Source organism: Electrona antarctica, assembly GCF_951216825.1.
Source record: "Electrona antarctica genome assembly, contig: scaffold_242, whole genome shotgun sequence".
Classification (NCBI taxonomy): domain Eukaryota; kingdom Metazoa; phylum Chordata; class Actinopteri; order Myctophiformes; family Myctophidae; genus Electrona; species Electrona antarctica.
Window position 1 is genome coordinate 162727 of NW_027637656.1, and position 27274 is coordinate 190000.

The 27274-nt window shown below is 53.5% G+C and overlaps 1 protein-coding gene across 1 annotated transcript in view; it reads right to left on the minus strand.

Annotated features, from left to right (window-relative positions):
- Positions 1–27274, minus strand: part of LOC306918739 (immunoglobulin superfamily member 11-like) — a gene marked incomplete at both ends in the record, with an annotated part of 27695 nt that continues 421 nt past the window's right edge. The window contains 9 exons of the mRNA XM_079531604.1: positions 1–321; positions 561–605; positions 701–745; positions 1191–1235; positions 2508–2604; positions 4590–4841; positions 17789–17936; positions 21770–21892; positions 23410–23565. Of these exons, the coding sequence (XP_079387730.1) occupies positions 1–321; positions 561–605; positions 701–745; positions 1191–1235; positions 2508–2604; positions 4590–4841; positions 17789–17936; positions 21770–21892; positions 23410–23565 (1232 nt within the window). The remainder of the gene's footprint in view (positions 322–560; positions 606–700; positions 746–1190; positions 1236–2507; positions 2605–4589; positions 4842–17788; positions 17937–21769; positions 21893–23409; positions 23566–27274) is intronic.

The window sequence follows — 27274 nt, forward strand, 5'->3', positions numbered from 1 at the left end:
TCAGACCAGCGACCCGGCCCTGCTCTGGGCGGGCACCATGACGGGCACGGCGCCCATTCTCTCCAGCGTGGCCTGGCTCACGGCGTACGTGGAGGTCGTGGTCGTCGTTGGGTGTTGATGATGATGATGATGATGATGATGCTGCTTACCGCCTGGCGCTGGCGCTTTGACCACGCCCACAGCCGCGCCGTTGCTGCTGGCGCCGCGCGCGGGCACGGCGGGGGGGCAGGGGGCGGAGTTGGTGGTCACCACCAGGGTCTTGGGCGGAGGGGGGGGGAGGGTGTGGCTGCCGTTGGTGGTCACAGCGCCACCGGGAGCCCCCTGGTGGCGGGGATCAGAATCACAGTCACAGTTTATATATATACTGTCACATCACAGTTCTAGAAGTTGTACTTTAAGCTGTTGAAAACAAATACACACCGGCAGCCCCCTGGTGGTGGGGATCAGAATCACACCAGGAGCCCCCCGGTGGTGGGGATCAGAATCACACCAGGAGCCCCCTGGTGGTGGGGATCAGAATCACACCGGGAGCCCCCCGGTGGTGGGGATCAGAATCACACCGGGAGCCCCCCGGTGGTGGGGATCAGAATCACACCGGGAGCCCCCTGGTGGTGGGGATCAGAATCACACCGGGAGCCCCCCGGTGGTGGGGATCAGAATCACACCAGGAGCCCCCTGGTGGTGGGGATCAGAATCACACCGGGAGCCCCCCGGTGGCAGGGATCAGAATCACACCGGGAGCCCCCTGGTGGTGGGGATCAGAATCACACCGGGAGCCCCCTGGTGGTGGGGATCAGAATCACACCGGGAGCCCCCCGGTGGTGGGGATCAGAATCACACCAGGAGCCCCCTGGTGGTGGGGATCAGAATCACACCGGGAGCCCCCCGGTGGTGGGGATCAGAATCACACCGGGAGCCCCCCGGTGGTGGGGATCAGAATCACACCGGGAGCCCCCTGGTGGCAGGGATCAGAATCACACCGGGAGCCCCCCGGTGGCAGGGATCAGAATCACACCGGGAGCCCCCCGGTGGTGGGGATCAGAATCACACCGGGAGCCCCCCGGTGGTGGGGATCAGAATCACACCGGCAGCCCCCCGGTGGTGGGGATCAGAATCACACCGGCAGCCCCCCGGTGGTGGGGATCAGAATCACACCGGCAGCCCCCCGGTGGTGGGGATCAGAATCACACCGGCAGCCCCCCGGTGGTGGGGATCAGAATCACACCAGGAGCCCCCTGGTGGTGGGGATCAGAATCACACCGGGAGCCCCCCGGTGGTGGGGATCAGAATCACACCGGGAGCCCCCCGGTGGTGGGGATCAGAATCACACCAGGAGCCCCCTGGTGGTGGGGATCAGAATCACACCGGGAGCCCCCCGGTGGTGGGGATCAGAATCACAATCACATTTATTATTTATAATTATATCACAATTTTTAAACCCATTTTGGACGTAAACGCATCTTAGCTTTGAACTACTTTTAACCATTGGTTTTTGTTTTTTGTTTTTTTTACTTTAGCTGTGAATAAATAGCAGACCTATATCTGCTATTTATTTATTTTTATCGTAAAAATGTGTCGCAAATCTTTGAATATAATATCCTTTCAGAGCGAACGTTTTTAACCCACATCTTTGCTTCCTAAATGGATTAGGTGGTCCCCGGACCACCTGGAACCTCCCTCAGGGACCACAGGTGGTCCCCGGACCACCTGGAACCCCCTCAAGGCCCACAGGTGGTCCCCGGACCACCTGGAACCTCCCTCAGGGACCACAGGTGGTCCCCGGACCACCTGGAACCCCCTCAAGGCCCACAGGTGGTCCACGGACCACCTGGAACCCCCTCAAGGCCTACAGGTGGACCACCTGGAACCTCCCTCAAGGCCCACAGGTGGTCCACGGACCACTTGGAACCCCCTCAAGGCCCACTGGTGGTCCCCAGACCACCTGGGACCCCCTCAAGGCCCACAGGTGGTCCCCGGACCACCTGGAACCTCCCTCAAGGCCCACTGGTGGTCCACGGACCACGTGGAACCCCCTAAAGGCCCACTGGTGGTCCCCGGACCACCTGGAACCTCCCTCAAGGCCCACAGGTGGTCCCCAGACCACCTGGAACCCCCTCAAGGCCCACAGACCACCTGGAACCTCCCTCAGGGCCCACACCTGGAACCCCCTCAGGGACCACAGGTGGTCCCCGGACCACCTGGAACCCCCTCAGAGACCACAGGTGGTCCCCGGACCACCTGGAACCCCCTCAGAGACCACAGGTGGTCCCCAGACCACCTGGAACCCCCTCAGAGACCACAAGTGGTCCCCGGACCACCTGGAACCCCCTCAGAGACCACAGGTGGTCCCCGGACCACCTGGAACCCCCTCAGAGACCACAGGTGGTCCCCGGACCACCTGGAACCCCCTCAGAGACCACAGGTGGTCCCCGGACCACCTGGAACCCCCTCAGAGACCACAGGTGGTCCCCGGACCACTGGTTGAGAACCACTGTGATAGACAGTACCTGGTGGTGGGCGTGGTGATGGTGGGCGTGGCGGGACAAGGGGGCGGAGCCAGGCGTTACCAGAGTCGTTGTCGGGCTGCGATGTGCTGCGTTGTGTCTATGGGGGGGGGGGGGGGGGGGGGGGGGGGGTAATGGAAACATAATATTACATTAGTCCATCCATCCATCCATCTTCAACCGCTTATCCGTAGTCGGGTCGCGGGGGCAACAGCTCCACCAGAGAGCTCCAGACTTCCCTCTCCAGAGCAACATTAGTGACTTCCTCCTGGGAGATCCCGAGATGTTCCGAGGCCAGTGAGTCGATGTGTTTCCTCCAACTGGTCCTTGGTCTGCCCCGGGGTCTCCTCCCAGTGGGACGTGGTCCTTGGTCTGCCCCGGGGTCTCCTCCCAGTGGGACGTGGTCCTTGGTCTCCCCTAGGAAGACTCCTAGGGAGACTCCCGAGAGGCATCCTAACCAGATGCCCCGAACCACCTAAGCTGGATCCTTTCCAGGCAAAGTCTCTCCCGTGTGACTGAACTTCTCACCCCATCTCTAAGGGAGATGAACTTCTCACCCTATCTCTAAGGGAGGTGAACTTCTCACCCTATCTCTAAGGGAGGTGAACTTCTCACCCTATCTCTAAGGGAGATGAACTTCTCACCCTATCTCTAAGGGAGATGAACTTCTCACCCTATCTCTAAGGGAGGTGAACTTATCACCCTATCTCTAAGGGAGGTGAACTTCTCACCCTATCTCTAAGGGAGGTGAACTTCTCACCCTATCTCTAAGGGAGGTGAACTTCTCACCCTATCTCTAAGGGAGGTGAACTTCTCACCCTATCTCTAAGGGAGATGAACTTCTCATCCTATCTCTAAGGGAGGTGAACTTCTCACCCTATCTCTAAGGGAGATGAACCTCTCACCCTATCTCTAAGGGAGGTGAACTTCTCACCCTATCTCTAAGGGAGATGAACTTCTCACCCTATCTCTAAGGGAGGTGAACTTCTCACCCTATCTCTAAGGGAGATGAACTTCTCACCCTATCTCTAAGGGAGATGAACTTCTCACCCTATCTCTAAGGGAGGTGAACTTCTCACCCTATCTCTAAGGGAGGTGAACTTCTCACCCTATCTCTAAGGGAGGTGAACTTCTCACCCTGTCTCTAAGGGAGATGAACCTCTCACCCTATCTCTAAGGGAGGTGAACTTCTCACCCTATCTCTAAGGGAGATGAACTTCTCACCCTATCTCTAAGGGAGATGAACTTCTCACCCTATCTCTAAGGGAGATGAACTTCTCACCCTATCTCTAAGGGAGATGAACTTCTCACCCTATCTCTAAGGGAGGTGAACTTCTCACCCTATCTCTAAGGGAGATGAACTTCTCACCCTATCTCTAAGGGAGGTGAACTTCTCACCCTATCTCTAAGGGAGGTGAACTTCTCACCCTATCTCTAAGGGAGATGCCAGCCACCCGTCGGAGAAAACTCAGTGATGCAACGAATATTCGGCCATTTTCGGCCTATTCGGTTTCGGCCCCGAATATAGGCAGGAAATATATCACCGAATAGTGCATTCAAAAGAGCTGAATAAATGTTTTATGGACCCATAATAGTGAATATATTTAAGTTAAGTTGTGCCATAATCATGTCTTTTGCCATAAATCAGGCTGGGATGCCTTCAAAATAGGAGCTCTGGGGTGCCGGAAAGACATGGCCGCTTTTACTCTGAATCGGTATTGGGTTTCCTTTCCGGTGCATCCCTACATAATATTATATCATCTTATATCCTTATTGTACATTTTTCAAGTGTAAAATCAGCATTGGTTGCATGCTGAAAACAGCCGATCTACAAGCTCACAAAAACAGTCTAGTCTAGTTTTTATTTGTTGACGAAATTGTCAATATATTTAGTCTTAGTTTTAGTCGTAGCTTTATAGTTGTCATTTAGTTTCAATTTAGTTTTCGTCAGTGGAAAAAGGTACAGTAGTCGACGAACGTTGTTTGTCGTACTATTAGTCGACGAAATCAACACCGCATCGCCCTGCAGGGCAGATACGTATCACCTACCCGTATCGCCCTGCAGGGCAGATATGTACCACCTACCCGTGGGAGAAGGTGCGCTGCGTGGTGTCTCCGTTGTAGCGCGTGTAGGAGTGGGCGTCGTAGCTGCCGACGGGGGGCGGGGTCTTGTGGCGGGGGGCGTGGCTCTCGGGGGAGGGGCGGTGCCAGTAGCGGCTGGCGTACGTGTTGGTCGACGTCAGCGTGTCGTTCTCCGACGAGGAAGCGTCTCCCGCCGCGTGGAACGCAGACGACTTCGCCGAGGACGACGAACGCTTGGGAGGAAGGTCGTCCTCTCTGAGGGAGAGAGACATAGAGAGAGAGAGAGAGAGAGAGAGAGAGAGAGAGAGAGAGAGAGAGAGAGAGAGAGAGAGAGAGAGAGAGAGAGAGACAAAGGTAGTCGACCAACATTATTCGTCTTGGTTTTAGTCGACGAAAACAACAACTGATTACACACACACACACACACACACACACACACACACACACACACACACACACACACACACACACACACACACACACACACACACACACACACACACACACAGTTCGTCAGTGCTGGATGATTTTCACAGACACAGAACTTGCTCTTAACGATACAATTGCACCAATACAGCTCAGGTGCTGAGGATTACTAATATTGATGACATCACCTGATGGTGGGGCCGTGGACAGGTCATATATCGCCCTGCAGGGCAGATATGTATCACCATACAGGGTGGTACAGGATGGCAACCTTGCGGTTACCATCCAGGCACTCTACCCCGCCCCTTTTCTCTCACTATAGATCTCAAAGCATCAGAGACTACGGGTGCGTTCGGAACGCACTGGTGTCTCTCCGAGTGCCCGCACCGAGCGACCCTGCCCTGAAGCTGGGGTCGTCCACTGAGCGACCCTACCCTGAAGCTGGGGTCGTCCACTGAGCGACCCTACCCTGAAGCTGGGGTTGTCCGGTGTGAATCGGTGTGATTGCGTCACAGCTGTGGTCGTTCGTAAATAAGGCACACTGAACGCACTCTGTGACGTCACCGCCCACCACACTCAACAAACTGACCACATTCCCGGTGCGCATTTCCGAACGCACCCTATATGTTGAAAGCAGACTGCTACACACTGCTACACACGGTACACTATACACCCTATATGGTGAAAGCAGACTGCTACACACTATACACTATACACTATACACCCTATTTGGTGAAAGCAGACTGCTACACACTATACACTATACACCCTATTTGGGGGGGGGGGGCGGGGGGGTTGGGGGCAGACTGGGTGAGGGTAGGAGCTACACACGGGGCGGCTGGATGGAGTCACTGGCTTCTACCCATTGGGAACCGGTTCAGTTCTTTTCCACCGGTTGGTTCCCAGTGGGAACCGGTTCAGTTCTTTTCCACTGGGTTCAGTTCTTTTCCACCGGTTGGTTCCCAGTGGGAACCGGTTCAGTTCTTTTCCACCGGTTGGTTCCCAGTGGGAACCGGTTCAGTTCTTTTCCACCGGTTGGTTCCCAATGGGAACCGGTTCAGTTCTTTTCCACCGGTCGGTTCCCAATGGGAACCGGTTCAGTTCTTTTCCACCGGTTGGTTCCCAGTGGGAACCGGTTCAGTTCTTTTCCACCGGTTGGTTCCCAATGGGAACCGGTTCAGTTCTTTTCCACCGGTTGGTTCCCAGTGGGAACCGGTTCAGTTCTTTTCCACTGGGTTCAGTTCTTTTCCACCGGTTGGTTCCCAGTGGGAACCGGTTCAGTTCTTTTCCACTGGGTTCAGTTCTTTTCCACCGGTTGGTTCCTAATGGGAACCGGTTCAGTTCTTTTCCACCGGTTGGTTCCCAGTGGGAACCGGTTCAGTTCTTTTCCACCGGTTGGTTCCCAATGGGAACCGGTTCAGTTCTTTTCCACCGGTTGGTTCCCAGTGGGAACCGGTTCAGTTCTTTTCCACCGGTTGGTTCCCGGTGGGAACCGGTTCAGTTCTTTTCCACCGGTTGGTTCCCAGTGGGAACCGGTTCAGTTCTTTTCCACCGGTCGGTTCTCAATGGGAACCGGTTCAGTTCTTTTCCACCGGTCGGTTCCCAATGGGAACCGGTTCAGTTCTTTCCACCGGTTGGTTCCCAGTGGGAACCGGTTCAGTTCTTTTCCACCGGTTGGTTCCCAGTGGGAACCGGTTCAGTTCTTTTCCACCGGTTGGTTCCCAGTGGGAACCGGTTCAGTTCTTTTCCACCGGTTGGTTCCCAGTGGGAACCGGTTCAGTTCTTTTCCACCGGTTGGTTCCCAGTGGGAACCGGTTCAGTTCTTTTCCACCGGTTGGTTCCCAATGGGAACCGGTTCAGTTCTTTTCCACCGGTTGGTTCCCAATGGGAACCGGTTCAGTTCTTTTCCACCGGTTGGTTCCCAATGGGAACCGGTTCAGTTCTTTTCCACCGGTTGGTTCCCAGTGGGAACCGGTTCAGTTCTTTTCCACCGGTTGGTTCCCAATGGGAACCGGTTCAGTTCTTTTCCACCGGTTGGTTCCCAATGGGAACCGGTTCAGTTCTTTTCCACCGGTTGGTTCCCAATGGGAACCGGTTCAGTTCTTTTCCACCGGTCGGTTCTCAATGGGAACCGGTTCAGTTCTTTTCCACCGGTCGGTTCCCAATGGGAACCGGTTCAGTTCTTTCCACCGGTTGGTTCCCAGTGGGAACCGGTTCAGTTCTTTTCCACCGGTTGGTTCCCAGTGGGAACCGGTTCAGTTCTTTTCCACCGGTTGGTTCCCAGTGGGAACCGGTTCAGTTCTTTTCCACCGGTTGGTTCCCAGTGGGAACCGGTTCAGTTCTTTTCCACCGGTTGGTTCCCAGTGGGAACCGGTTCAGTTCTTTTCCACCGGTTGGTTCCCAGTGGGAACCGGTTCAGTTCTTTTCCACCGGTTGGTTCCCAATGGGAACCGGTTCAGTTCTTTTCCACCGGTTGGTTCCCAATGGGAACCGGTTCAGTTCTTTTCCACCGGTTGGTTCCCAGTGGGAACCGGTTCAGTTCTTTTCCACCGGTTGGTTCCCAATGGGAACCGGTTCAGTTCTTTTCCACCGGTTGGTTCCCAATGGGAACCGGTTCAGTTCTTTTCCACCGGTTGGTTCCCAATGGGAACCGGTTCAGTTCTTTTCCACCGGTCGGTTCTCAATGGGAACCGGTTCAGTTCTTTTCCACCGGTCGGTTCCCAATGGGAACCGGTTCAGTTCTTTCCACCGGTTGGTTCCCAGTGGGAACCGGTTCAGTTCTTTTCCACCGGTCGGTTCCCAGTGGGAACCGGTTCAGTTCTTTTCCACCGGTCGGTTCCCAGTGGGAACCGGTTCAGTTCTTTTCCACCGGTTGGTTCCCAGTGGGAACCGGTTCAGTTCTTTTCCACCGGTTGGTTCCCAGTGGGAACCGGTTCAGTTCTTTTCCACCGGTTGGTTCCCAGTGGGAACCGGTTCAGTTCTTTTCCACCGGTTGGTTCCCAATGGGAACCGGTTCAGTTCTTTTCCACCGGTTGGTTCCCAATGGGAACCGGTTCAGTTCTTTTCCACCGGTTGGTTCCCAATGGGAACCGGTTCAGTTCTTTTCCACCGGTTGGTTCCCAGTGGGAACCGGTTCAGTTCTTTTCCACCGGTTGGTTCCCAGTGGGAACCGGTTCAGTTCTTTTCCACCGGTTGGTTCCCAGTGGGAACCGGTTCAGTTCTTTTCCACCGGTTGGTTCCCAGTGGGAACCGGTTCAGTTCTTTTCCACCGGTTGGTTCCCAATGGGAACCGGTTCAGTTCTTTTCCACCGGTTGGTTCCCAGTGGGAACCGGTTCAGTTCTTTTCCACCGGTTGGTTCCCAGTGGGAACCGGTTCAGTTCTTTTCCACCGGTTGGTTCCCAGTGGGAACCGGTTCAGTTCTTTTCCACCGGTTGGTTCCCAATGGGAACCGGTTCAGTTCTTTTCCACCGGTTGGTTCCCAATGGGAACCGGTTCAGTTCTTTTCCACCGGTTGGTTCCCAGTGGGAACCGGTTCAGTTCTTTTCTTTTCTTTTCTTTTTGGTTCTTATTTAGTTCATGAGCCAGAGCTCCAAAATTGGTGGGAAAAACTAGACCAATATTACACCTTTTATAGGATCAATACAAGTAAATTAATACATGATAACCTTCCACAGTAGTAGCTTTTTCATATTTTCGATTATTTTGCATTTTTTCCTACATAATGCCTCATTTGCATATATTTAATTTGTAATACAATAAATCATTGTCTTCGTGTAAGTACTCAACTGGGGAAGTTTCATGGTGATAACAATCTAATATAGGTGTGGTTTTACCACTCAATTCATAATTAACGTTCCAATGTTGGAGCTCTGGCTCATGGACTAAGAACCACAAAGAACTGAGACACTTTTTTGTATAAGAAAAATCACACCCGTGTGAACTGAGTGGTGTAAGGTCTTATATAGCCTGATCAGCTGTGGTCTGACGTAATGTCTGACGTAATGAAATCACACCCGGGTGAACTGAGTGGTGTAAGGTCTTATATAGCCTGATCAGCTGTGGTCTGACGTAATGTCTGACGTAATGAAATCACACCCGGGTGAACTGGGTGACCGTAGCAACCATGCTCATTTTTTCTGCACAGACAGACAGACAGACTAACAAAGCCAGTTGTAGGAGTGGTTTACACCACTCAAAAAGTGTTTCCTATATTATCACTGTATAAGACTGTCAACATGTGGTGTATTCAGTACTCATGTTTCCTATATTATAACTGTATAAGACTGTCAACATGTGGTGTATTCAGTACTCGGGGGGGGGGGGGGGGGGGGGGGCGGGGGGGGGGGCAGACTGGGTGAGGGTAGGAGCTACACACGGGGCGGCTGGATGGAGTCACTGGCTTCTACCCATTGGGAACCGGTTCAGTTCTTTTCCACCGGTTGGTTCCCAGTGGGAACCGGTTCAGTTCTTTTCCACTGGGTTCAGTTCTTTTCCACCGGTTGGTTCCCAGTGGGAACCGGTTCAGTTCTTTTCCACCGGTTGGTTCCCAGTGGGAACCGGTTCAGTTCTTTTCCACTGGGTTCAGTTCTTTTCCACCGGTTGGTTCCCAGTGGGAACCGGTTCAGTTCTTTTCCACTGGGTTCAGTTATTTTCCACCGGTTGGTTCCCATTGGGAACCGGTTCAGTTCTTTTCCACCGGTTGGTTCCCAGTGGGAACCGGTTCAGTTCTTTTCCACCGGTTGGTTCCCAATGGGAACCGGTTCAGTTCTTTTCCACCGGTTGGTTCCCAATGGGAACCGGTTCAGTTCTTTTCCAACGGTTGGTTCCCAGTGGGAACCGGTTCAGTTCTTTTCCACCGGTTGGTTCCCAGTGGGAACCGGTTCAGTTCTTTTCCACCGGTCGGTTCTCAATGGGAACCGGTTCAGTTCTTTTCCACCGGTCGGTTCCCAATGGGAACCGGTTCAGTTCTTTCCACCGGTTGGTTCCCAGTGGGAACCGGTTCAGTTCTTTTCCACCGGTTGGTTCCCAGTGGGAACCGGTTCAGTTCTTTTCCACCGGTTGGTTCCCAGTGGGAACCGGTTCAGTTCTTTTCCACCGGTTGGTTCCCAGTGGGAACCGGTTCAGTTCTTTTCCACCGGTTGGTTCCCAATGGGAACCGGTTCAGTTCTTTTCCACCGGTTGGTTCCCAGTGGGAACCGGTTCAGTTCTTTTCTTTTCTTTTCTTTTTGGTTCTTATTTAGTTCATGAGCCAGAGCTCCAAAATTGGTGGGAAAAACTAGACCAATATTACACTGTTTATAGGATCAATACAAGTAAATTAATACATGATAACCTTCCACAGTAGTAGCTTTTTCATATTTTCGATTATTTTGCATTTTTTCCTACATAATGCCTCATTTGCATATATTTAATTTGTAATACAATAAATCATTGTCTTCGTGTAAGTACTCAACTGGGGAAGTTTCATGGTGATAACAATCTAATATAGGTGTGGTTTTACCACTCAATTCATAATTAACGTTCCAATGTTGGAGCTCTGGCTCATGGACTAAGAACCACAAAGAACTGAGACACTTTTTTGTATAAGAAAAATCACACCCGTGTGAACTGAGTGGTGTAAGGTCTTATATAGCCTGATCAGCTGTGGTCTGACGTAATGTCTGACGTAATGAAATCACACCCGGGTGAACTGAGTGGTGTAAGGTCTTATATAGCCTGATCAGCTGTGGTCTGACGTAATGTCTGACGTAATGAAATCACACCCGGGTGAACTGAGTGGTGTAAGGTCTTATATAGCCTGATCAGCTGTGGTCTGACGTAATGTCTGACGTAATGAAATCACACCCGGGTGAACTGGGTGACCATAGCAACCATGCTCATTTTTTCTGCACAGACAGACAGACAGACTAACAAAGCCAGTTGTAGGAGTGGTTTACACCACTCAAAAAGTGTTTCCTATATTATCACTGTATAAGACTGTCAACATGTGGTGTATTCAGTACTCATGTTTCCTATATTATAACTGTATAAGACTGTCAACATGTGGTGTATTCAGTACTCATGTTTCCTATATTATAACTGTATAAGACTGTCAACATGTGGTGTATTCAGTACTCATGTTTCCTATATTATAACTGTATAAGACTGTCAACATGTGGTGTATTCAGTACTCATGTTTCCTATATTATAACTGTATAAGACTGTCAACATGTGGTGTATTCAGTACTCATGTTTCCTATATTATAACTGTATAAGACTGTCAACATGTGGTGTATTCAGTACTCATGTTTCCTATATTATAACTGTATAAGACTGTCAACATGTGGTGTATTCAGTACTCATGTTTCCTATATTATAACTGTATAAGACTGTCAACATGTGGTGTATTCAGTACTCATGTTTCCTATATTATAACTGTATAAGACTGTCAACATGTGGTGTATTCAGTACTCATGTTTCCTATATTATAACTGTATAAGACTGTCAACATGTGGTGTATTCAGTACTCACGTTTCCTATAATTATAACTGTATAACTTGTAAATCTATTCTGTAATGGCCACGCCCCACCATCCGGTGATGTCACCAATTAGTAATTCTCAGCTCCTGAGCTGTATATTGGTGGAGCTCGTTAAGAGCAATCTCTTTGTCTGTGAAAATCCTCCAGCACTGACGAAGGTCTCAGGACCCACACGTTGGCTTTTAGAAGGTCTCAGGACCCACACGTTGGCTTTTAGAAGGTCTCAGGACCCACACGTTGGCTTTTAGAAGGTCTCAGGACCCACACGTTGGCTTTTAGAAGGTCTCAGGACCCACACGTTGGCTTTTAGAAGGTCTCAGGACCCACACGTTGGCTTTTAGAAGGTCTCAGGACCCACACGTTGGCTTTTAGAAGGTCTCAGGACCCACACGTTGGCTTTTAGAAGGTCTCAGGACCCACACGTTGGCTTTTAGAAGGTCTCAGGACCCACACGTTGGCTTTTAGAAGGTCTCAGGACCCACACGTTGGCTTTTAGAAGGTCTCAGGACCCACACGTTGGCTTTTAGAAGGTCTCAGGACCCACACGACCACTGACGAAGGTCTCAGGACCCACACGTTGGCTTTTAGAAGGTCTCAGGACCCACACGTTGGCTTTTAGAAGGTCTCAGGACCCACACGTTGGCTTTTAGAAGGTCTCAGGACCCACACGTTGGCTTTTAGAAGGTCTCAGGACCCACACGTTGGCTTTTAGAAGGTCTCAGGACCCACACGTTGGCTTTTAGAAGGTCTCAGGACCCACACGTTGGCTTTTAGAAGGTCTCAGGACCCACACGTTGGCTTTTAGAAGGTCTCAGGACCCACACGTTGGCTTTTAGAAGGTCTCAGGACCCACACGTTGGCTTTTAGAAGGTCTCAGGACCCACACGTTGGCTTTTAGAAGGTCTCAGGACCCACACGACCACTGACGAAGGTCTCAGGACCCACACGTTGGCTTTTAGAAGGTCTCAGGACCCACACGTTGGCTTTTAGAAGGTCTCAGGACCCACACGTTGGCTTTTAGAAGGTCTCAGGACCCACACGTTGGCTTTTAGAAGGTCTCAGGACCCACACGACCACTGACGAAGGTCTCAGGACCCACACGTTGGCTTTTAGAAGGTCTCAGGACCCACACGTTGGCTTTTAGAAGGTCTCAGGACCCACACGTTGGCTTTTAGAAGGTCTCAGGACCCACACGTTGGCTTTTAGAAGGTCTCAGGACCCACACGTTGGCTTTTAGAAGGTCTCAGGACCCACACGTTGGCTTTTAGAAGGTCTCAGGACCCACACGTTGGCTTTTAGAAGGTCTCAGGACCCACACGTTGGCTTTTAGAAGGTCTCAGGACCCACACGTTGGCTTTTAGAAGGTCTCAGGACCCACACGTTGGCTTTTAGAAGGTCTCAGGACCCACACGACCACTGACGAAGGTCTCAGGACCCACACGACCACTGACGAAGGTCTCAGGACCCACACGACCACTGACGAAGGTCTCAGGACCCACACGACCACTGACGGAGGTCTCAGGACCCACACGTTGGCTTTTAGAAGGTCTCAGGACCCACACGACCACTGACGAAGGTCTCAGGACCCACACGTTGGCTTTTAGAAGGTCTCAGGACCCACACGACCACTGACGAAGGTCTCAGGACCCACACGTTGGCTTTTAGAAGGTCTCAGGACCCACACGACCACTGACGAAGGTCTCAGGACCCACACGTTGGCTTATAGAAGGTCTCAGGACCCACACGTTGGCTTTTAGAAGGTCTCAGGACCCACACGTTGGCTTTTAGAAGGTCTCAGGACCCACACGTTGGCTTTTAGAAGGTCTCAGGACCCACACGACCACTGACGAAGGTCTCAGGACCCACACGTTGGCTTTTAGAAGGTCTCAGGACCCACACGTTGGCTTTTAGAAGGTCTCAGGACCCACACGACCACTGACGAAGGTCTCAGGACCCACACGTTGGCTTTTAGAAGGTCTCAGGACCCACACGTTGGCTTTTAGAAGGTCTCAGGACCCACACGTTGGCTTTTAGAAGGTCTCAGGACCCACACGTTGGCTTTTAGAAGGTCTCAGGACCCACACGTTGGCTTTTAGAAGGTCTCAGGACCCACACGTTGGCTTTTAGAAGGTCTCAGGACCCACACGACCACTGACGAAGGTCTCAGGACCCACACGTTGGCTTTTAGAAGGTCTCAGGACCCACACGACCACTGACGAAGGTCTCAGGACCCACACGACCACTGACGAAGGTCTCAGGACCCACACGTTGGCTTTTAGAAGGTCTCAGGACCCACACGTTGGCTTTTAGAAGGTCTCAGGACCCACACGACCACTGACGAAGGTCTCAGGACCCACACGACCACTGACGAAGGTCTCAGGACCCACACGACCACTGACGAAGGTCTCAGGACCCACACGACCACTGACGAAGGTCTCAGGACCCACACGACCACTGACGGAGGTCTCAGGACCCACACGACCACTGACGAAGGTCTCAGGACCCACACGACCACTGACGAAGGTCTCAGGACCCACACGACCACTGACGAAGGTCTCAGGACCCACACGTTGGCTTTTAGAAGGTCTCAGGACCCACACGACCACTGACGAAGGTCTCAGGACCCACACGACCACTGACGAAGGTCTCAGGACCCACACGACCACTGACGAAGGTCTCAGGACCCACACGACCACTGACGAAGGTCTCAGGACCCACACGACCACTGACGAAGGTCTCAGGACCCACACGACCACTGACGAAGGTCTCAGGACCCACACGACCACAGACGAAGGTCTCAGGACCCACACGACCACTGACGAAGGTCTCAGGACCCACACGACCACTGACGAAGGTCTCAGGACCCACACGACCACTGACGAAGGTCTCAGGACCCACACGACCACTGACGAAGGTCTCAGGACCCACACGACCACAGACGGAGGTCTCAGGACCCACACGACCACTGACGAAGGTCTCAGGACCCACACGACCACTGACGGAGGTCTCAGGACCCACACGACCACTGACGGAGGTCTCAGGACCCACACGACCACTGACGGAGGTCTCAGGACCCACACGACCACTGACGAAGGTCTCAGGACCCACACGACCACTGACGAAGGTCTCAGGACCCACACGACCACTGACGGAGGTCTCAGGACCCACACGACCACTGACGGAGGTCTCAGGACCCACACGACCACTGACGGAGGTCTCAGGACCCACACGACCACTGACGGAGGTCTCAGGACCCACACGACCACTGACGAAGGTCTCAGGACCCACACGACCACTGACGAAGGTCTCAGGACCCACACGACCACTGACGAAGGTCTCAGGACCCACACGACCACTGACGGAGGTCTCAGGACCCACACGACCACTGACGGAGGTCTCAGGACCCACACGACCACTGACGAAGGTCTCAGGACCCACACGACCACTGACGAAGGTCTCAGGACCCCCACGACCACTGACGAAGGTCTCAGGACCCACACGACCACTGACGAAGGTCTCAGGACCCACACGACCACTGACGAAGGTCTCAGGACCCACACGACCACTGACGAAGGTCTCAGGACCCACACGACCACTGACGAAGGTCTCAGGACCCACACGACCACAGACGGAGGTCTCAGGACCCACACGACCACTGACGAAGGTCTCAGGACCCACACGACCACTGACGAAGGTCTCAGGACCCACACGTTGGCTTTTAGAAGGTCTCAGGACCCACACGACCACTGACGAAGGTCTCAGGACCCACACGACCACTGACGAAGGTCTCAGGACCCACACGACCACTGACGAAGGTCTCAGGACCCACACGACCACTGACGAAGGTCTCAGGACCCACACGACCACTGACGAAGGTCTCAGGACCCACACGACCACTGACGAAGGTCTCAGGACCCACACGACCACTGACGAAGGTCTCAGGACCCACACGACCACTGACGAAGGTCTCAGGACCCACACGTTGGCTTTTAGAAGGTCTCAGGACCCACACGACCACTGACGAAGGTCTCAGGACCCACACGACCACTGACGAAGGTCTCAGGACCCACACGACCACTGACGAAGGTCTCAGGACCCACACGACCACTGACGAAGGTCTCAGGACCCACACGACCACTGACGAAGGTCTCAGGACCCACACGACCACTGACGAAGGTCTCAGGACCCACACGACCACAGACGAAGGTCTCAGGACCCACACGACCACTGACGAAGGTCTCAGGACCCACACGACCACTGACGAAGGTCTCAGGACCCACACGACCACTGACGAAGGTCTCAGGACCCACACGACCACTGACGAAGGTCTCAGGACCCACACGACCACAGACGGAGGTCTCAGGACCCACACGACCACTGACGAAGGTCTCAGGACCCACACGACCACTGACGAAGGTCTCAGGACCCACACGACCACTGACGAAGGTCTCAGGACCCACACGACCACTGACGGAGGTCTCAGGACCCACACGACCACTGACGAAGGTCTCAGGACCCACACGACCACTGACGGAGGTCTCAGGACCCACACGACCACTGACGAAGGTCTCAGGACCCACACGACCACTGACGAAGGTCTCAGGACCCACACGACCACAGACGAAGGTCTCAGGACCCACACGACCACAGACGAAGGTCTCAGGACCCACACGACCACTGACGGAGGTCTCAGGACCCACACGACCACTGACGAAGGTCTCAGGACCCACACGACCACTGACGGAGGTCTCAGGACCCACACGACCACAGACGAAGGTCTCAGGACCCACACGACCACTGACGAAGGTCTCAGGACCCACACGACCACTGACGAAGGTCTCAGGACCCACACGACCACTGACGAAGGTCTCAGGACCCACACGACCACTGACGAAGGTCTCAGGACCCACACGTTGGCTTTTAGAAGGTCTCAGGACCCACACGACCACTGACGAAGGTCTCAGGACCCACACGACCACTGACGAAGGTCTCAGGACCCACACGACCACTGACGAAGGTCTCAGGACCCACACGACCACTGACGAAGGTCTCAGGACCCACACGACCACTGACGAAGGTCTCAGGACCCACACGACCACTGACGAAGGTCTCAGGACCCACACGACCACTGACGGAGGTCTCAGGACCCACACGACCACTGACGGAGGTCTCAGGACCCACACGACCACTGACGAAGGTCTCAGGACCCACACGACCACTGACGAAGGTCTCAGGACCCACACGACCACAGACGGAGGTCTCAGGACCCACACGACCACTGACGAAGGTCTCAGGACCCACACGACCACTGACGGAGGTCTCAGGACCCACACGACCACTGACGAAGGTCTCAGGACCCACACGACCACTGACGAAGGTCTCAGGACCCACACGTTGGCTTTTAGAAGGTCTCAGGACCCACACGACCACTGACGAAGGTCTCAGGACCCACACGACCACTGACGGAGGTCTCAGGACCCACACGACCACTGACGAAGGTCTCAGGACCCACACGACCACTGACGAAGGTCTCAGGACCCACACGACCACTGACGAAGGTCTCAGGACCCACACGACCACTGACGAAGGTCTCAGGACCCACACGTTGGCTTTTAGAAGGTCTCAGGACCCACACGACCACTGACGAAGGTCTCAGGACCCACACGACCACAGACGAAGGTCTCAGGACCCACACGACCACTGACGAAGGTCTCAGGACCCACACGTTGGCTTTTAGAAGGTCTCAGGACCCACACGACCACTGACGGAGGTCTCAGGACCCACACGACCACTGACGAAGGTCTCAGGACCCACACGACCACTGACGAAGGTCTCAGGACCCACACGACCACAGACGAAGGTCTCAGGACCCACACGTTGGCTTTTAGAGCCACGCCAAGGAACATCATGTTAACCTATGTGACTATGTGTGTGACTATGAGTACCAGTAGGGGCAAAAGTGGCGCTGTTGTGCCAGAAACCGAGAGAGAGAGAGATAGTGCTGCACTGTTGCCTGCTAATGAGAGAGAGAGAGAGAGAGAGGGGGGGGGGGGGGATTGCACCACTCAGTTCACACAGGTGTGATTTTTAATTACACAGAGCACTTTATGAGCATGATAAAATAAAAGGAAAAAATGTTTCCCTACGTCTCACACACACACACACACACACACACACACACACACACACACACACACACACACACACACACACACACACACACACACACACACACACACACAGACAGACAGGTCACCTGATCTCGTTGGGGACTTCCTCCTCGTCGTACTTGTTCCTGTTCCTCCAGTAGAACAAGGTGACGGTGACCAGGAGAGACAGGATGACCAGAGAGAGGACGGAGGACGCTACCGTCCCCACGATGAGACCCAGGGTCTGGGGCTGGGCTGAGGACAGAGAGGACAGAGAGGGTGACCAGGAGAGACAGGATGACCAGAGAGAGGACGGAGGACGCTACCGTCCCCACGATGAGACCCAGGGTCTGGGGCTGGGCTGAGGACAGAGAGGACAGAGAGAGGACATTAAAACACATTCTGTACATTAGGACATCTGGAAACGTCCTAGGGACTCGAACCGAGGGGTCCATACGACGTCCTCAGACGTCCTAGCGCATCCTCAATGATACCGGGCGAGAGAGGAATATTCTGATTTTTTTCCATTTTTTTATTTGTCAGTTCGACTTTCGGGCCACCGTATGCTACGCTCTGAGCCCATGTTAGCTTATCATTGAGTTAGCGCGGCGGAAAGAATGACTCGTCTCTCCTAATCCAGGGCGCTCTCCGTGGTGTTGAACGGATCGATATACTGGCGCTTCATTTCTGCTCCTCATCCGTCTCTCCCGCAAAATATGAACACTTTTTGGATCATATATCGTATAAATTAAAACGATAGCAATGTAAGCTAGCTATGTAAAGTAAACCTTTTTAGTGGATTGTTTCCTGGTCGTGGGTTTCAGAGTAAAAGCGGCCATGTCTTTCCGGCACCCCAGAGCTCCTATTTTGAAGGATTCCCGGCAACGGTTGTGTTACGGTAGCGTCCCCACGATGAGGCCTAGGGTCTGGGTCTGGGCTGAGGACAGACAGGACATTAAGACACTGTCCCCACGATGAGGCCTAGGGTCTTGGGCTGGGCTGAGAGGACAGACAGGACATTAAGACACTGTCCCCACGATGAGGCCTAGGGTCTGGGTCTGGGCTGAGAACAGACAGGACATTAAGACACTGTCCCCACGATGAGGCCTAGGGTCTGGGTCTGGGCTGAGGACAGACAGGACATTAAGACACTGTCCCCACGATGAGGCCTAGGGTCTTGGGCTGGGCTGAGGACAGACAGGACATTAAGACACTGTCCCCACGATGAGGCCTAGGGTCTGGGTCTGGGCTGAGGACAGACAGGACATTAAGACACTGTCCCCACGATGAGGCCTAGGGTCTGGGTCTGGGCTGAGGACAGACAGGACATTAAGACACTGTCCCCACGATGAGGCCTAGGGTCTGGGGCTGGGGTGAGAGGACAGACAGGACATTAAGACACTGTCCCCACGATGAGGCCTAGGGTCTGGGGCTGGGGTGAGAGGACAGACAGGACATTAAGACACTGTCCCCACGATGAGGCCTAGGGTCTGGGTCTGGGCTGAGAACAGACAGGACATTAAGACACTGTCCCCACGATGAGGCCTAGGGTCTGGGTCTGGGCTGAGGACAGACAGGACATTAAGACACTGTCCCCACGATGAGGCCTAGGGTCTGGGTCTGGGCTGAGGACAGACAGGACATTAAGACACTGTCCCCACGATGAGGCCTAGGGTCTGGGTCTGGGCTGAGAACAGACAGGACATTAAGACACTGTCCCCACGATGAAGCCTAGGGTCTGGGTCTGGGCTGAGAGGACAGACAGGACATTAAGACACTGTCCCCACGATGAGGCCTAGGGTCTGGGTCTGGGCTGAGAGGACAGACAGGACATTAAGACACTGTCCCCACGATGAGGCCTAGGGTCTGGGTCTGGGCTGAGAGGACAGACAGGACATTAAGACACTGTCCCCACGATGAGGCCTAGGGTCTGGGTCTGGGCTGAGAGGACAGACAGGACATTAAGACACTGTCCCCACGATGAGGCCTAGGGTCTGGGTCTGGGCTGAGGACAGACAGGACATTAAGACACTGTCCCCACGATGAGGCCTAGGGTCTGGGTCTGGGCTGAGAGGACAGACAGGACATTAAGACACTGTCCCCACGATGAGGCCTAGGGTCTGGGTCTGGGCTGAGAACAGACAGGACATTAAGACACTGTCCCCACGATGAGGCCTAGGGTCTGGGTCTGGGCTGAGAGGACAGACAGGACATTAAGACACTGTCCCCACGATGAGGCCTAGGGTCTGGGTCTGGGCTGAGAGGACAGACAGGACATTAAGACACTGTCCCCACGATGAGGCCTAGGGTCTGGGGCTGGGGTGAGAGGACAGACAGGACATTAAGACACTGTCCCCACGATGAGGCCTAGGGTCTGCTGAGGACAGACAGGACATTAAGACACTGTCCCCACGATGAGGCCTAGGGTCTGGGTCTGGGCTGAGAGGACAGACAGGACATTAAGACACTGTCCCCACGATGAGGCCTAGGGTCTGGGTCTGGGCTGAGAGGACAGACAGGACATTAAGACACTGTCCCCACGATGAGGCCTAGGGTCTGGGGCTGGGCTGAGAGGACAGACAGGACATTAAGACACTGTCCCCACGATGAGGCCTAGGGTCTGGGTCTGGGCTGAGAACAGACAGGACATTAAGACACTGTCCCCACGATGAGGCCTAGGGTCTGGGGCTGGGCTGAGGACAGACAGGACATTAAGACACTGTCCCCACGATGAGGCCTAGGGTCTGGGTCTGGGCTGAGGACACACAGGACATTAAGACACTGTCCCCACGATGAGGCCTAGGGTCTGGGTCTGGGCTGAGAGGACAGACAGGACATTAAGACACTGTCCCCACGATGAGGCCTAGGGTCTGGGTCTGGGCTGAGGACAGACAGGACATTAAGACACTGTCCCCACGATGAGGCCTAGGGTCTGGGTCTGGGCTGAGAGGACAGACAGGACATTAAGACACTGTCCCCACGATGAGGCCTAGGGTCTGGGTCTGGGCTGAGAGGACAGACAGGACATTAAGACACTGTCCCCACGATGAGGCCTAGGGTCTGGGGCTGGGCTGAGGACAGACAGGACATTAAGACACTGTCCCCACGATGAGGCCTAGGGTCTGGGTCTGGGCTGAGGACACACAGGACATTAAGACACTGTCCCCACGATGAGGCCTAGGGTCTGGGTCTGGGCTGAGAGGACAGACAGGACATTAAGACACTGTCCCCACGATGAGGCCTAGGGTCTGGGTCTGGGCTGAGGACAGACAGGACATTAAGACACTGTCCCCACGATGAGCCGTTGAGTGATGTCTAACGAGCACTTCCAAACTGCAACACTTAGAAAAAGAATCACCTGCAAGGCCACAAAGTAGCTCATAACAACATGTCTGCAGGGGGTTGTTATGAAACAAACACTTTGAGGATAGAAAGAGGATAATTCAAGATTTTCGTACAGCTGCAATGTTGATGAGTTTGACGTTGTTTAACCCACCGGGCTAACCTGACTCCGCCAGATGGGGCAGCAGAGAGTACACTGGGTTCCCCCCTCCTGCTCCCATCTGGGAACTCTCAGGTAGACTTGATGCCCGGCCACAAAACGGCCTGGCCAATCAGCAGCAGCTAGAGGCGGGATAGCTGCTGCTGATTGGAGTAGATGTACGTCAATTAAACCCTATTATTTCATCCCTACACTCAACGCCATCGCCGTACATCAACGGCAAATTGCGCTTTTATAGCACTTTCGATCGATCGAGCCATAATGCTACCTACGTTAGCATAATGATACCTACGTTAGCATCATAATGCTACCTACGTTAGCATTATGGCTACTAGACTATAATGCTACCTACGTTAGCATAATGCTACCTACGTTAGCATCATAATGCTACCTACGTTAGCATAACGCTACCTACATTAGCATAATGCTACCTACGTTAGCATTGGGTTGGAGAGGAGAGGCCGGGGGTGACGGACAGATCGGTGAGATCCAATCAGGGCGTGCGTGCGTGCGTGCGTGCGTGCGTGCGTGTGTGCGTGCGTGCGTGTGTGCGTGCGTGCGTGTGTGTGTGTGTGTGTGTACTTACGTGCCACCACCTGCACGTTGAGCGTGCACGTGCTCTTTCCCACCACGTTGCTGGACGTGCACTGATAGAGACCTGACACACTGCTGCTGATGTTACGCAGCGACAGCGCCCCCTGCTGGTGGTCTGGAGAATATATACACACACACCGCACGCACGCACACGCACACGCACACGCACACGCACACGCACACACACACATAATATGAATGCAACAAAGCGGTTGCGAGTAGTTGTGTGCAGCCATTAGGGACTTTAAGTATTGTTCCTCTGATGTTTTGAAGTGTTCTTGGTTTCCTAGTTCCAGTTCCAGTTTTGAAACCCTTTTATTTTGTAGTATTGTTCCTAGTGTTTCCTGTCTGCCTTGTTACTGTGTGCCTGCCTTGTCTAGCCTGCACTGTGATTGGCCCAGAGTTTCCATCTTGTCTAACCTGCACTGTGATTGGCCCAGAGTTTCCATCTTGTCTAGCCTGCACTGTGATTGGCCCAGAGTTTCCATCTTGTCTAACCTGCAATGTGATTGGCCCAGAGTTTCCATCTTGTCTAACCTGCACTGTGATTGGCCCAGAGTTTCCATCTTGTCTAACCTGCAATGTGATTGGCCCAGAGTTTCCATCTTGTCTGACCTGCACTGTGATTGGCCCAGAGTTTCCATCTTGGATCTCTCAGGCAGACTTGTAGAGGCGTGATCCTCTACAAATCGCCGTGATCCTCTACAAATCGCTGTGATCCTCTACAAATCGCTGTGATCCTCTACAAATCGCTGTAATCCTCTACAAATCGCTGTAATCCTCTACAAATCGCTGTGATCCTCTACAAATCGCTGTGATCCTCTACAAATCGCCGTGATCCTCTACAAATCGCTGTGATCCTCTACAAATCGCTGTGATCCTCTACAAATCGCTGTGATCCTCTACAAATCGCCGTGATCCTCTACAAATCGCTGTGATCCTCTACAAATCGCTGTAATCCTCTACAAATCGCTGTGATCCTCTACAAATCGCTGTGATCCTCTACAAATCGCTGTAATCCTCTACAAATCGCTGTAATCCTCTACAAATCGCTGTAATCCTCTACAAATCGCCGTGATCCTCTACAAATCGCCGTGATTCTCTACAAATCGCTGTGATCCTCTACAAATCGCCGTGATCCTCTACAAATCGCCGTGATCCTCTACAAATCGCTGTGATCCTCTACAAATCGCTGTGATCCTCTACAAATCGCTGTGATCCTCTACAAATCGCTGTAATCCTCTACAAATCGCTGTAATCCTCTACAAATCGCTGTGATCCTCTACAATTCGCCGTGATCCTCTACAAATCGCCGTGATCCTCTACAAATCGCTGTGATCCTCTACAAATCGCTGTGATCCTCTACAAATCGCCGTGATCCTCTACAAATCGCCGTGATCCTCTACAGCCTGGGCAGAGTACTAACCTTGTACAGTGTTGGGGGGGCAGTCTGGGGCAGAGTACTAACCTTGTACAGCGTTGGGGGGGCAGTCTGGGCAGAGTACTAACCTTGTACAGTGTTGGGGGGCAGTCTGGGGCAGAGTACTAACCTTGTACAGCGTTGGGGGGGCAGTCTGGGCAGAGTACTAACCTTGTACAGCGTTGGGGGGGCAGTCTGGGCAGAGTACTAACCTTGTACAGCGTTGGGGGGAAGTCTGGGCAGAGCCTCCATCTTGTCCCAGCTGTAGGAGGGCGTAGGGATGCCCTCCTCCGAGCCACACATCAGCACGATGTCGCTGCCCACGTCCAGAGGGCCCTGGATGGCACAGGCTGGCACCGAGGGGGGCACTGGGAGGGGGAGGGGGGGGGGGGGCAGAGAGGGGGGGTCATCAATTACAAAGATATCCATGTTTATTCTTATTGCCACCGCCGGTCGCATTAACTATGAAATCGGACATTTTTGTCCGTCGGGAATATCCGCACTCTCTTAATAAAGTTAGAGTCTCTTTATTTCATGACATCACGAGCAGCAGCAGTCTACTCCATACTCCTACTCCGTCAGAGAAGACAAATATATAGCTAAGCGACAGATCACAGCTAGGTCTCATTTGTGAAATCAATTCAATTGTACAATTACAAAAAGCAATTTTGGCAATTCGTAGAGGATTATACGAATCACCGTGAATCGTGATCCTCTACAAATCGCCTTGGATTGTGTGTGTATGTGTGTGTGTGTGTGCGTGTGTACGTGCGTGCGTGTGCGTGTGTGTGCGTGTTAAGGCGTATCGAGATCGAATCGAAATTGACGTTCAATACAGTCTAACGAAATCACCAGCCGACTCGCGATATTTCATTGCATGTGCCGTTTATTCACCCCGGAACGTTTCTCACAGGACGAGTTTCAGCCTGTCAGTGGCGGACATTATATGCCGGGGCACAACCCAGCTTGTAGCTCAATGCGTTGCTATCATCAGAGCAGACAACAACACACCCACATTCACCCAAAGGAAGAAGCCGTTTATATCTCTGTTTATATCGTATGGTTGTGTACAATAGCGGATTGAAGGGTTCTATATGGGGCTGCCTGGAGTCTGGACCGGCGCTGGCCTCCACGCTATGGCTGCTTCCACATGTATCGCATCGCGACGAGGACCGCAGCGCGAAGCTGTGTTCAGTGCGAGACATTAGGCAGCCAGCGTGGAGGCTGACGCCAGTCCAGCCCATGGAACCTCTCCCTGAAGCTGCTACATTAGAGACAGCCAGCGTGGAGGCTGACACCAGTCCAGCCCATGGAACCTCTCCCTGAAGCTGCTTCATTAGAGACAGCCAGCGTGGAGGCTGACACCAGTCCAGCCCATGGAACCTCTCCCTGAAGCTGCTACATTAGAGACAGCCAGCGTGGAGGCTGACACCAGTCCAGCCCATGGAACCTCTCCCTGAAGCTGCTACATTAGAGACAGCCAGCGTGGAGGCTGACGCCAGTCCAGCCCATGGAACCTCTCCCTGAAGCTGCTACATTAGGCAGCCAGCGTGGAGGCTGACGCCAGTCCAGCCCATGGAACCTCTCCCTGAAGCTGCTACATTAGAGACAGCCAGCGTGGAGGCTGACGCCAGTCCAGCCCATGGAACCTCTCCCTGAAGCTGTGTTCAGTGCGAGACATTAGGCAGCCAGCGTGGAGGCTGACGCCAGTCCAGCCCATGGAACCTCTCCCTGAAGCTGCTACATTAGAGACAGCCAGCGTGGAGGCTGACGCCAGTCCAGCCCATGGAACCTCTCCCTGAAGCTGCTACATTAGAGACAGCCAGCGTGGAGGCTGACGCCAGTCCAGCCCATGGAACCTCTCCCTGAAGCTGCTACATTAGAGACAGCCAGCGTGGAGGCTGACGCCAGTCCAGCCCATGGAACCTCTCCCTGAAGCTGCTACATTAGAGACAGCCAGCGTGGAGGCTGACGCCAGTCCAGCCCATGGAACCTCTCCCTGAAGCTGCTACATTAGAGACAGCCAGCGTGGAGGCTGACGCCAGTCCAGCCCATGGAACCTCTCCCTGAAGCTGCTACATTAGAGACAGCCAGCATGGAGGCTGACGCCAGTCCAGCCCATGGAACCTCTCCCTGAAGCTGCTACATTAGAGACAGCCAGCGTGGAGGCTGACGCCAGTCCAGCCCATGGAACCTCTCCCTGAAGCTGCTACATTAGAGACAGCCAGCGTGGAGGCTGACACCAGTCCAGCCCATGGAACCTCTCCCTGAAGCTGCTACATTAGAGACAGCCAGCGTGGAGGCTGACGCCAGTCCAGCCCATGGAACCTCTCCCTGAACCTGCTACATTAGGCAGCCAGCGTGGAGGCTGACGCCAGTCCAGCCCATGGAACCTCTCCCTGAAGCTGCTACATTAGAGACAGCCAGCGTGGAGGCTGACGCCAGTCCAGCCCATGGAACCTCTCCCTGAAGCTGCTACATTAGAGACAGCCAGCGTGGAGGCTGACACCAGTCCAGCCCATGGAACCTCTCCCTGAAGCTGTGTTCAGTGCGAGACATTAGGCAGCCAGCGTGGAGGCTGACGCCAGTCCAGCCCATGGAACCTCTCCCTGAAGCTGCTACATTAGAGACAGCCAGCGTGGAGGCTGACGCCAGTCCAGCCCATGGAACCTCTCCCTGAAGCTGCTACATTAGAGACAGCCAGCGTGGAGGCTGACGCCAGTCCAGCCCATGGAACCTCTCCCTGAAGCTGCTACATTAGAGACAGCCAGCGTGGAGGCTGACGCCAGTCCAGCCCATGGAACCTCTCCCTGAAGCTGCTACATTAGAGACAGCCAGCGTGGAGGCTGACGCCAGTCCAGCCCATGGAACCTCTCCCTGAAGCTGCTACATTAGGCAGCCAGCGTGGAGGCTGACGCCAGTCCAGCCCATGGAACCTCTCCCTGAAGCTGCTACATTAGAGACAGCCAGCGTGGAGGCTGACGCCAGTCCAGCCCATGGAACCTCTCCCTGAAGCTGTGTTCAGTGCGAGACATTAGGCAGCCAGCGTGGAGGCTGACGCCAGTCCAGCCCATGGAACCTCTCCCTGAAGCTGCTACATTAGAGACAGCCAGCGTGGAGGCTGACGCCAGTCCAGCCCATGGAACCTCTCCCTGAAGCTGCTACATTAGAGACAGCCAGCGTGGAGGCTGACACCAGTCCAGCCCATGGAACCTCTCCCTGAAGCTGCTACATTAGAGACAGCCAGCGTGGAGGCTGACGCCAGTCCAGCCCATGGAACCTCTCCCTGAAGCTGCTACATTAGAGACAGCCAGCGTGGAGGCTGACGCCAGTCCAGCCCATGGAACCTCTCCCTGAAGCTGCTACATTAGAGACAGCCAGCGTGGAGGCTGACGCCAGTCCAGCCCATGGAACCTCTCCCTGAAGCTGCTACATTAGAGACAGCCAGCGTGGAGGCTGACGCCAGTCCAGCCCATGGAACCTCTCCCTGAAGCTGCTACATTAGAGCGCCGGAGTGAGCTCCTTTAGTGGGGCTAATGTTAGTCCCGAGTCCCGACTCCAAGTATAGGAAACATGACTGTGAACCATGGCTAGTATAGGAGTTACCAGCTAGCGCCCCTCGGAAACAACTAGAGGCTAGTGGCTAGCGCCCAGCCGCCCCTCAAAAACAATGTTTTATTGCTTAATATTTTGTTCATCATTGTCAATCATTGATTCACTGGCATACCTTTGAAAAAAATGTTTCTCACTGTTATATTGAAAATTGATATGCGATTAAAATGTGATTCATTGAGATTGGTTAATTATAAGGCCTCTAATTAGATTAACATGTCCCAGCCCTATTATTTACTTTTTATTTTATTTAGTTACTTAGAGTAGAGCTTAACAATAATGTCATTTATCTCATCTTAAAGAAACATCTCAAAATGATGTGAGGACATAAAATCCAAACTTTATATTGTTGATGCTATTCTCATTCTCATTTGTTATTAGTCAAATAAAAGTGACTTATTGCAGAGAAACAAGTGTTTTTCTTTACAAATCAAGATATTGGCCTAAATTATAATTATATAGCCC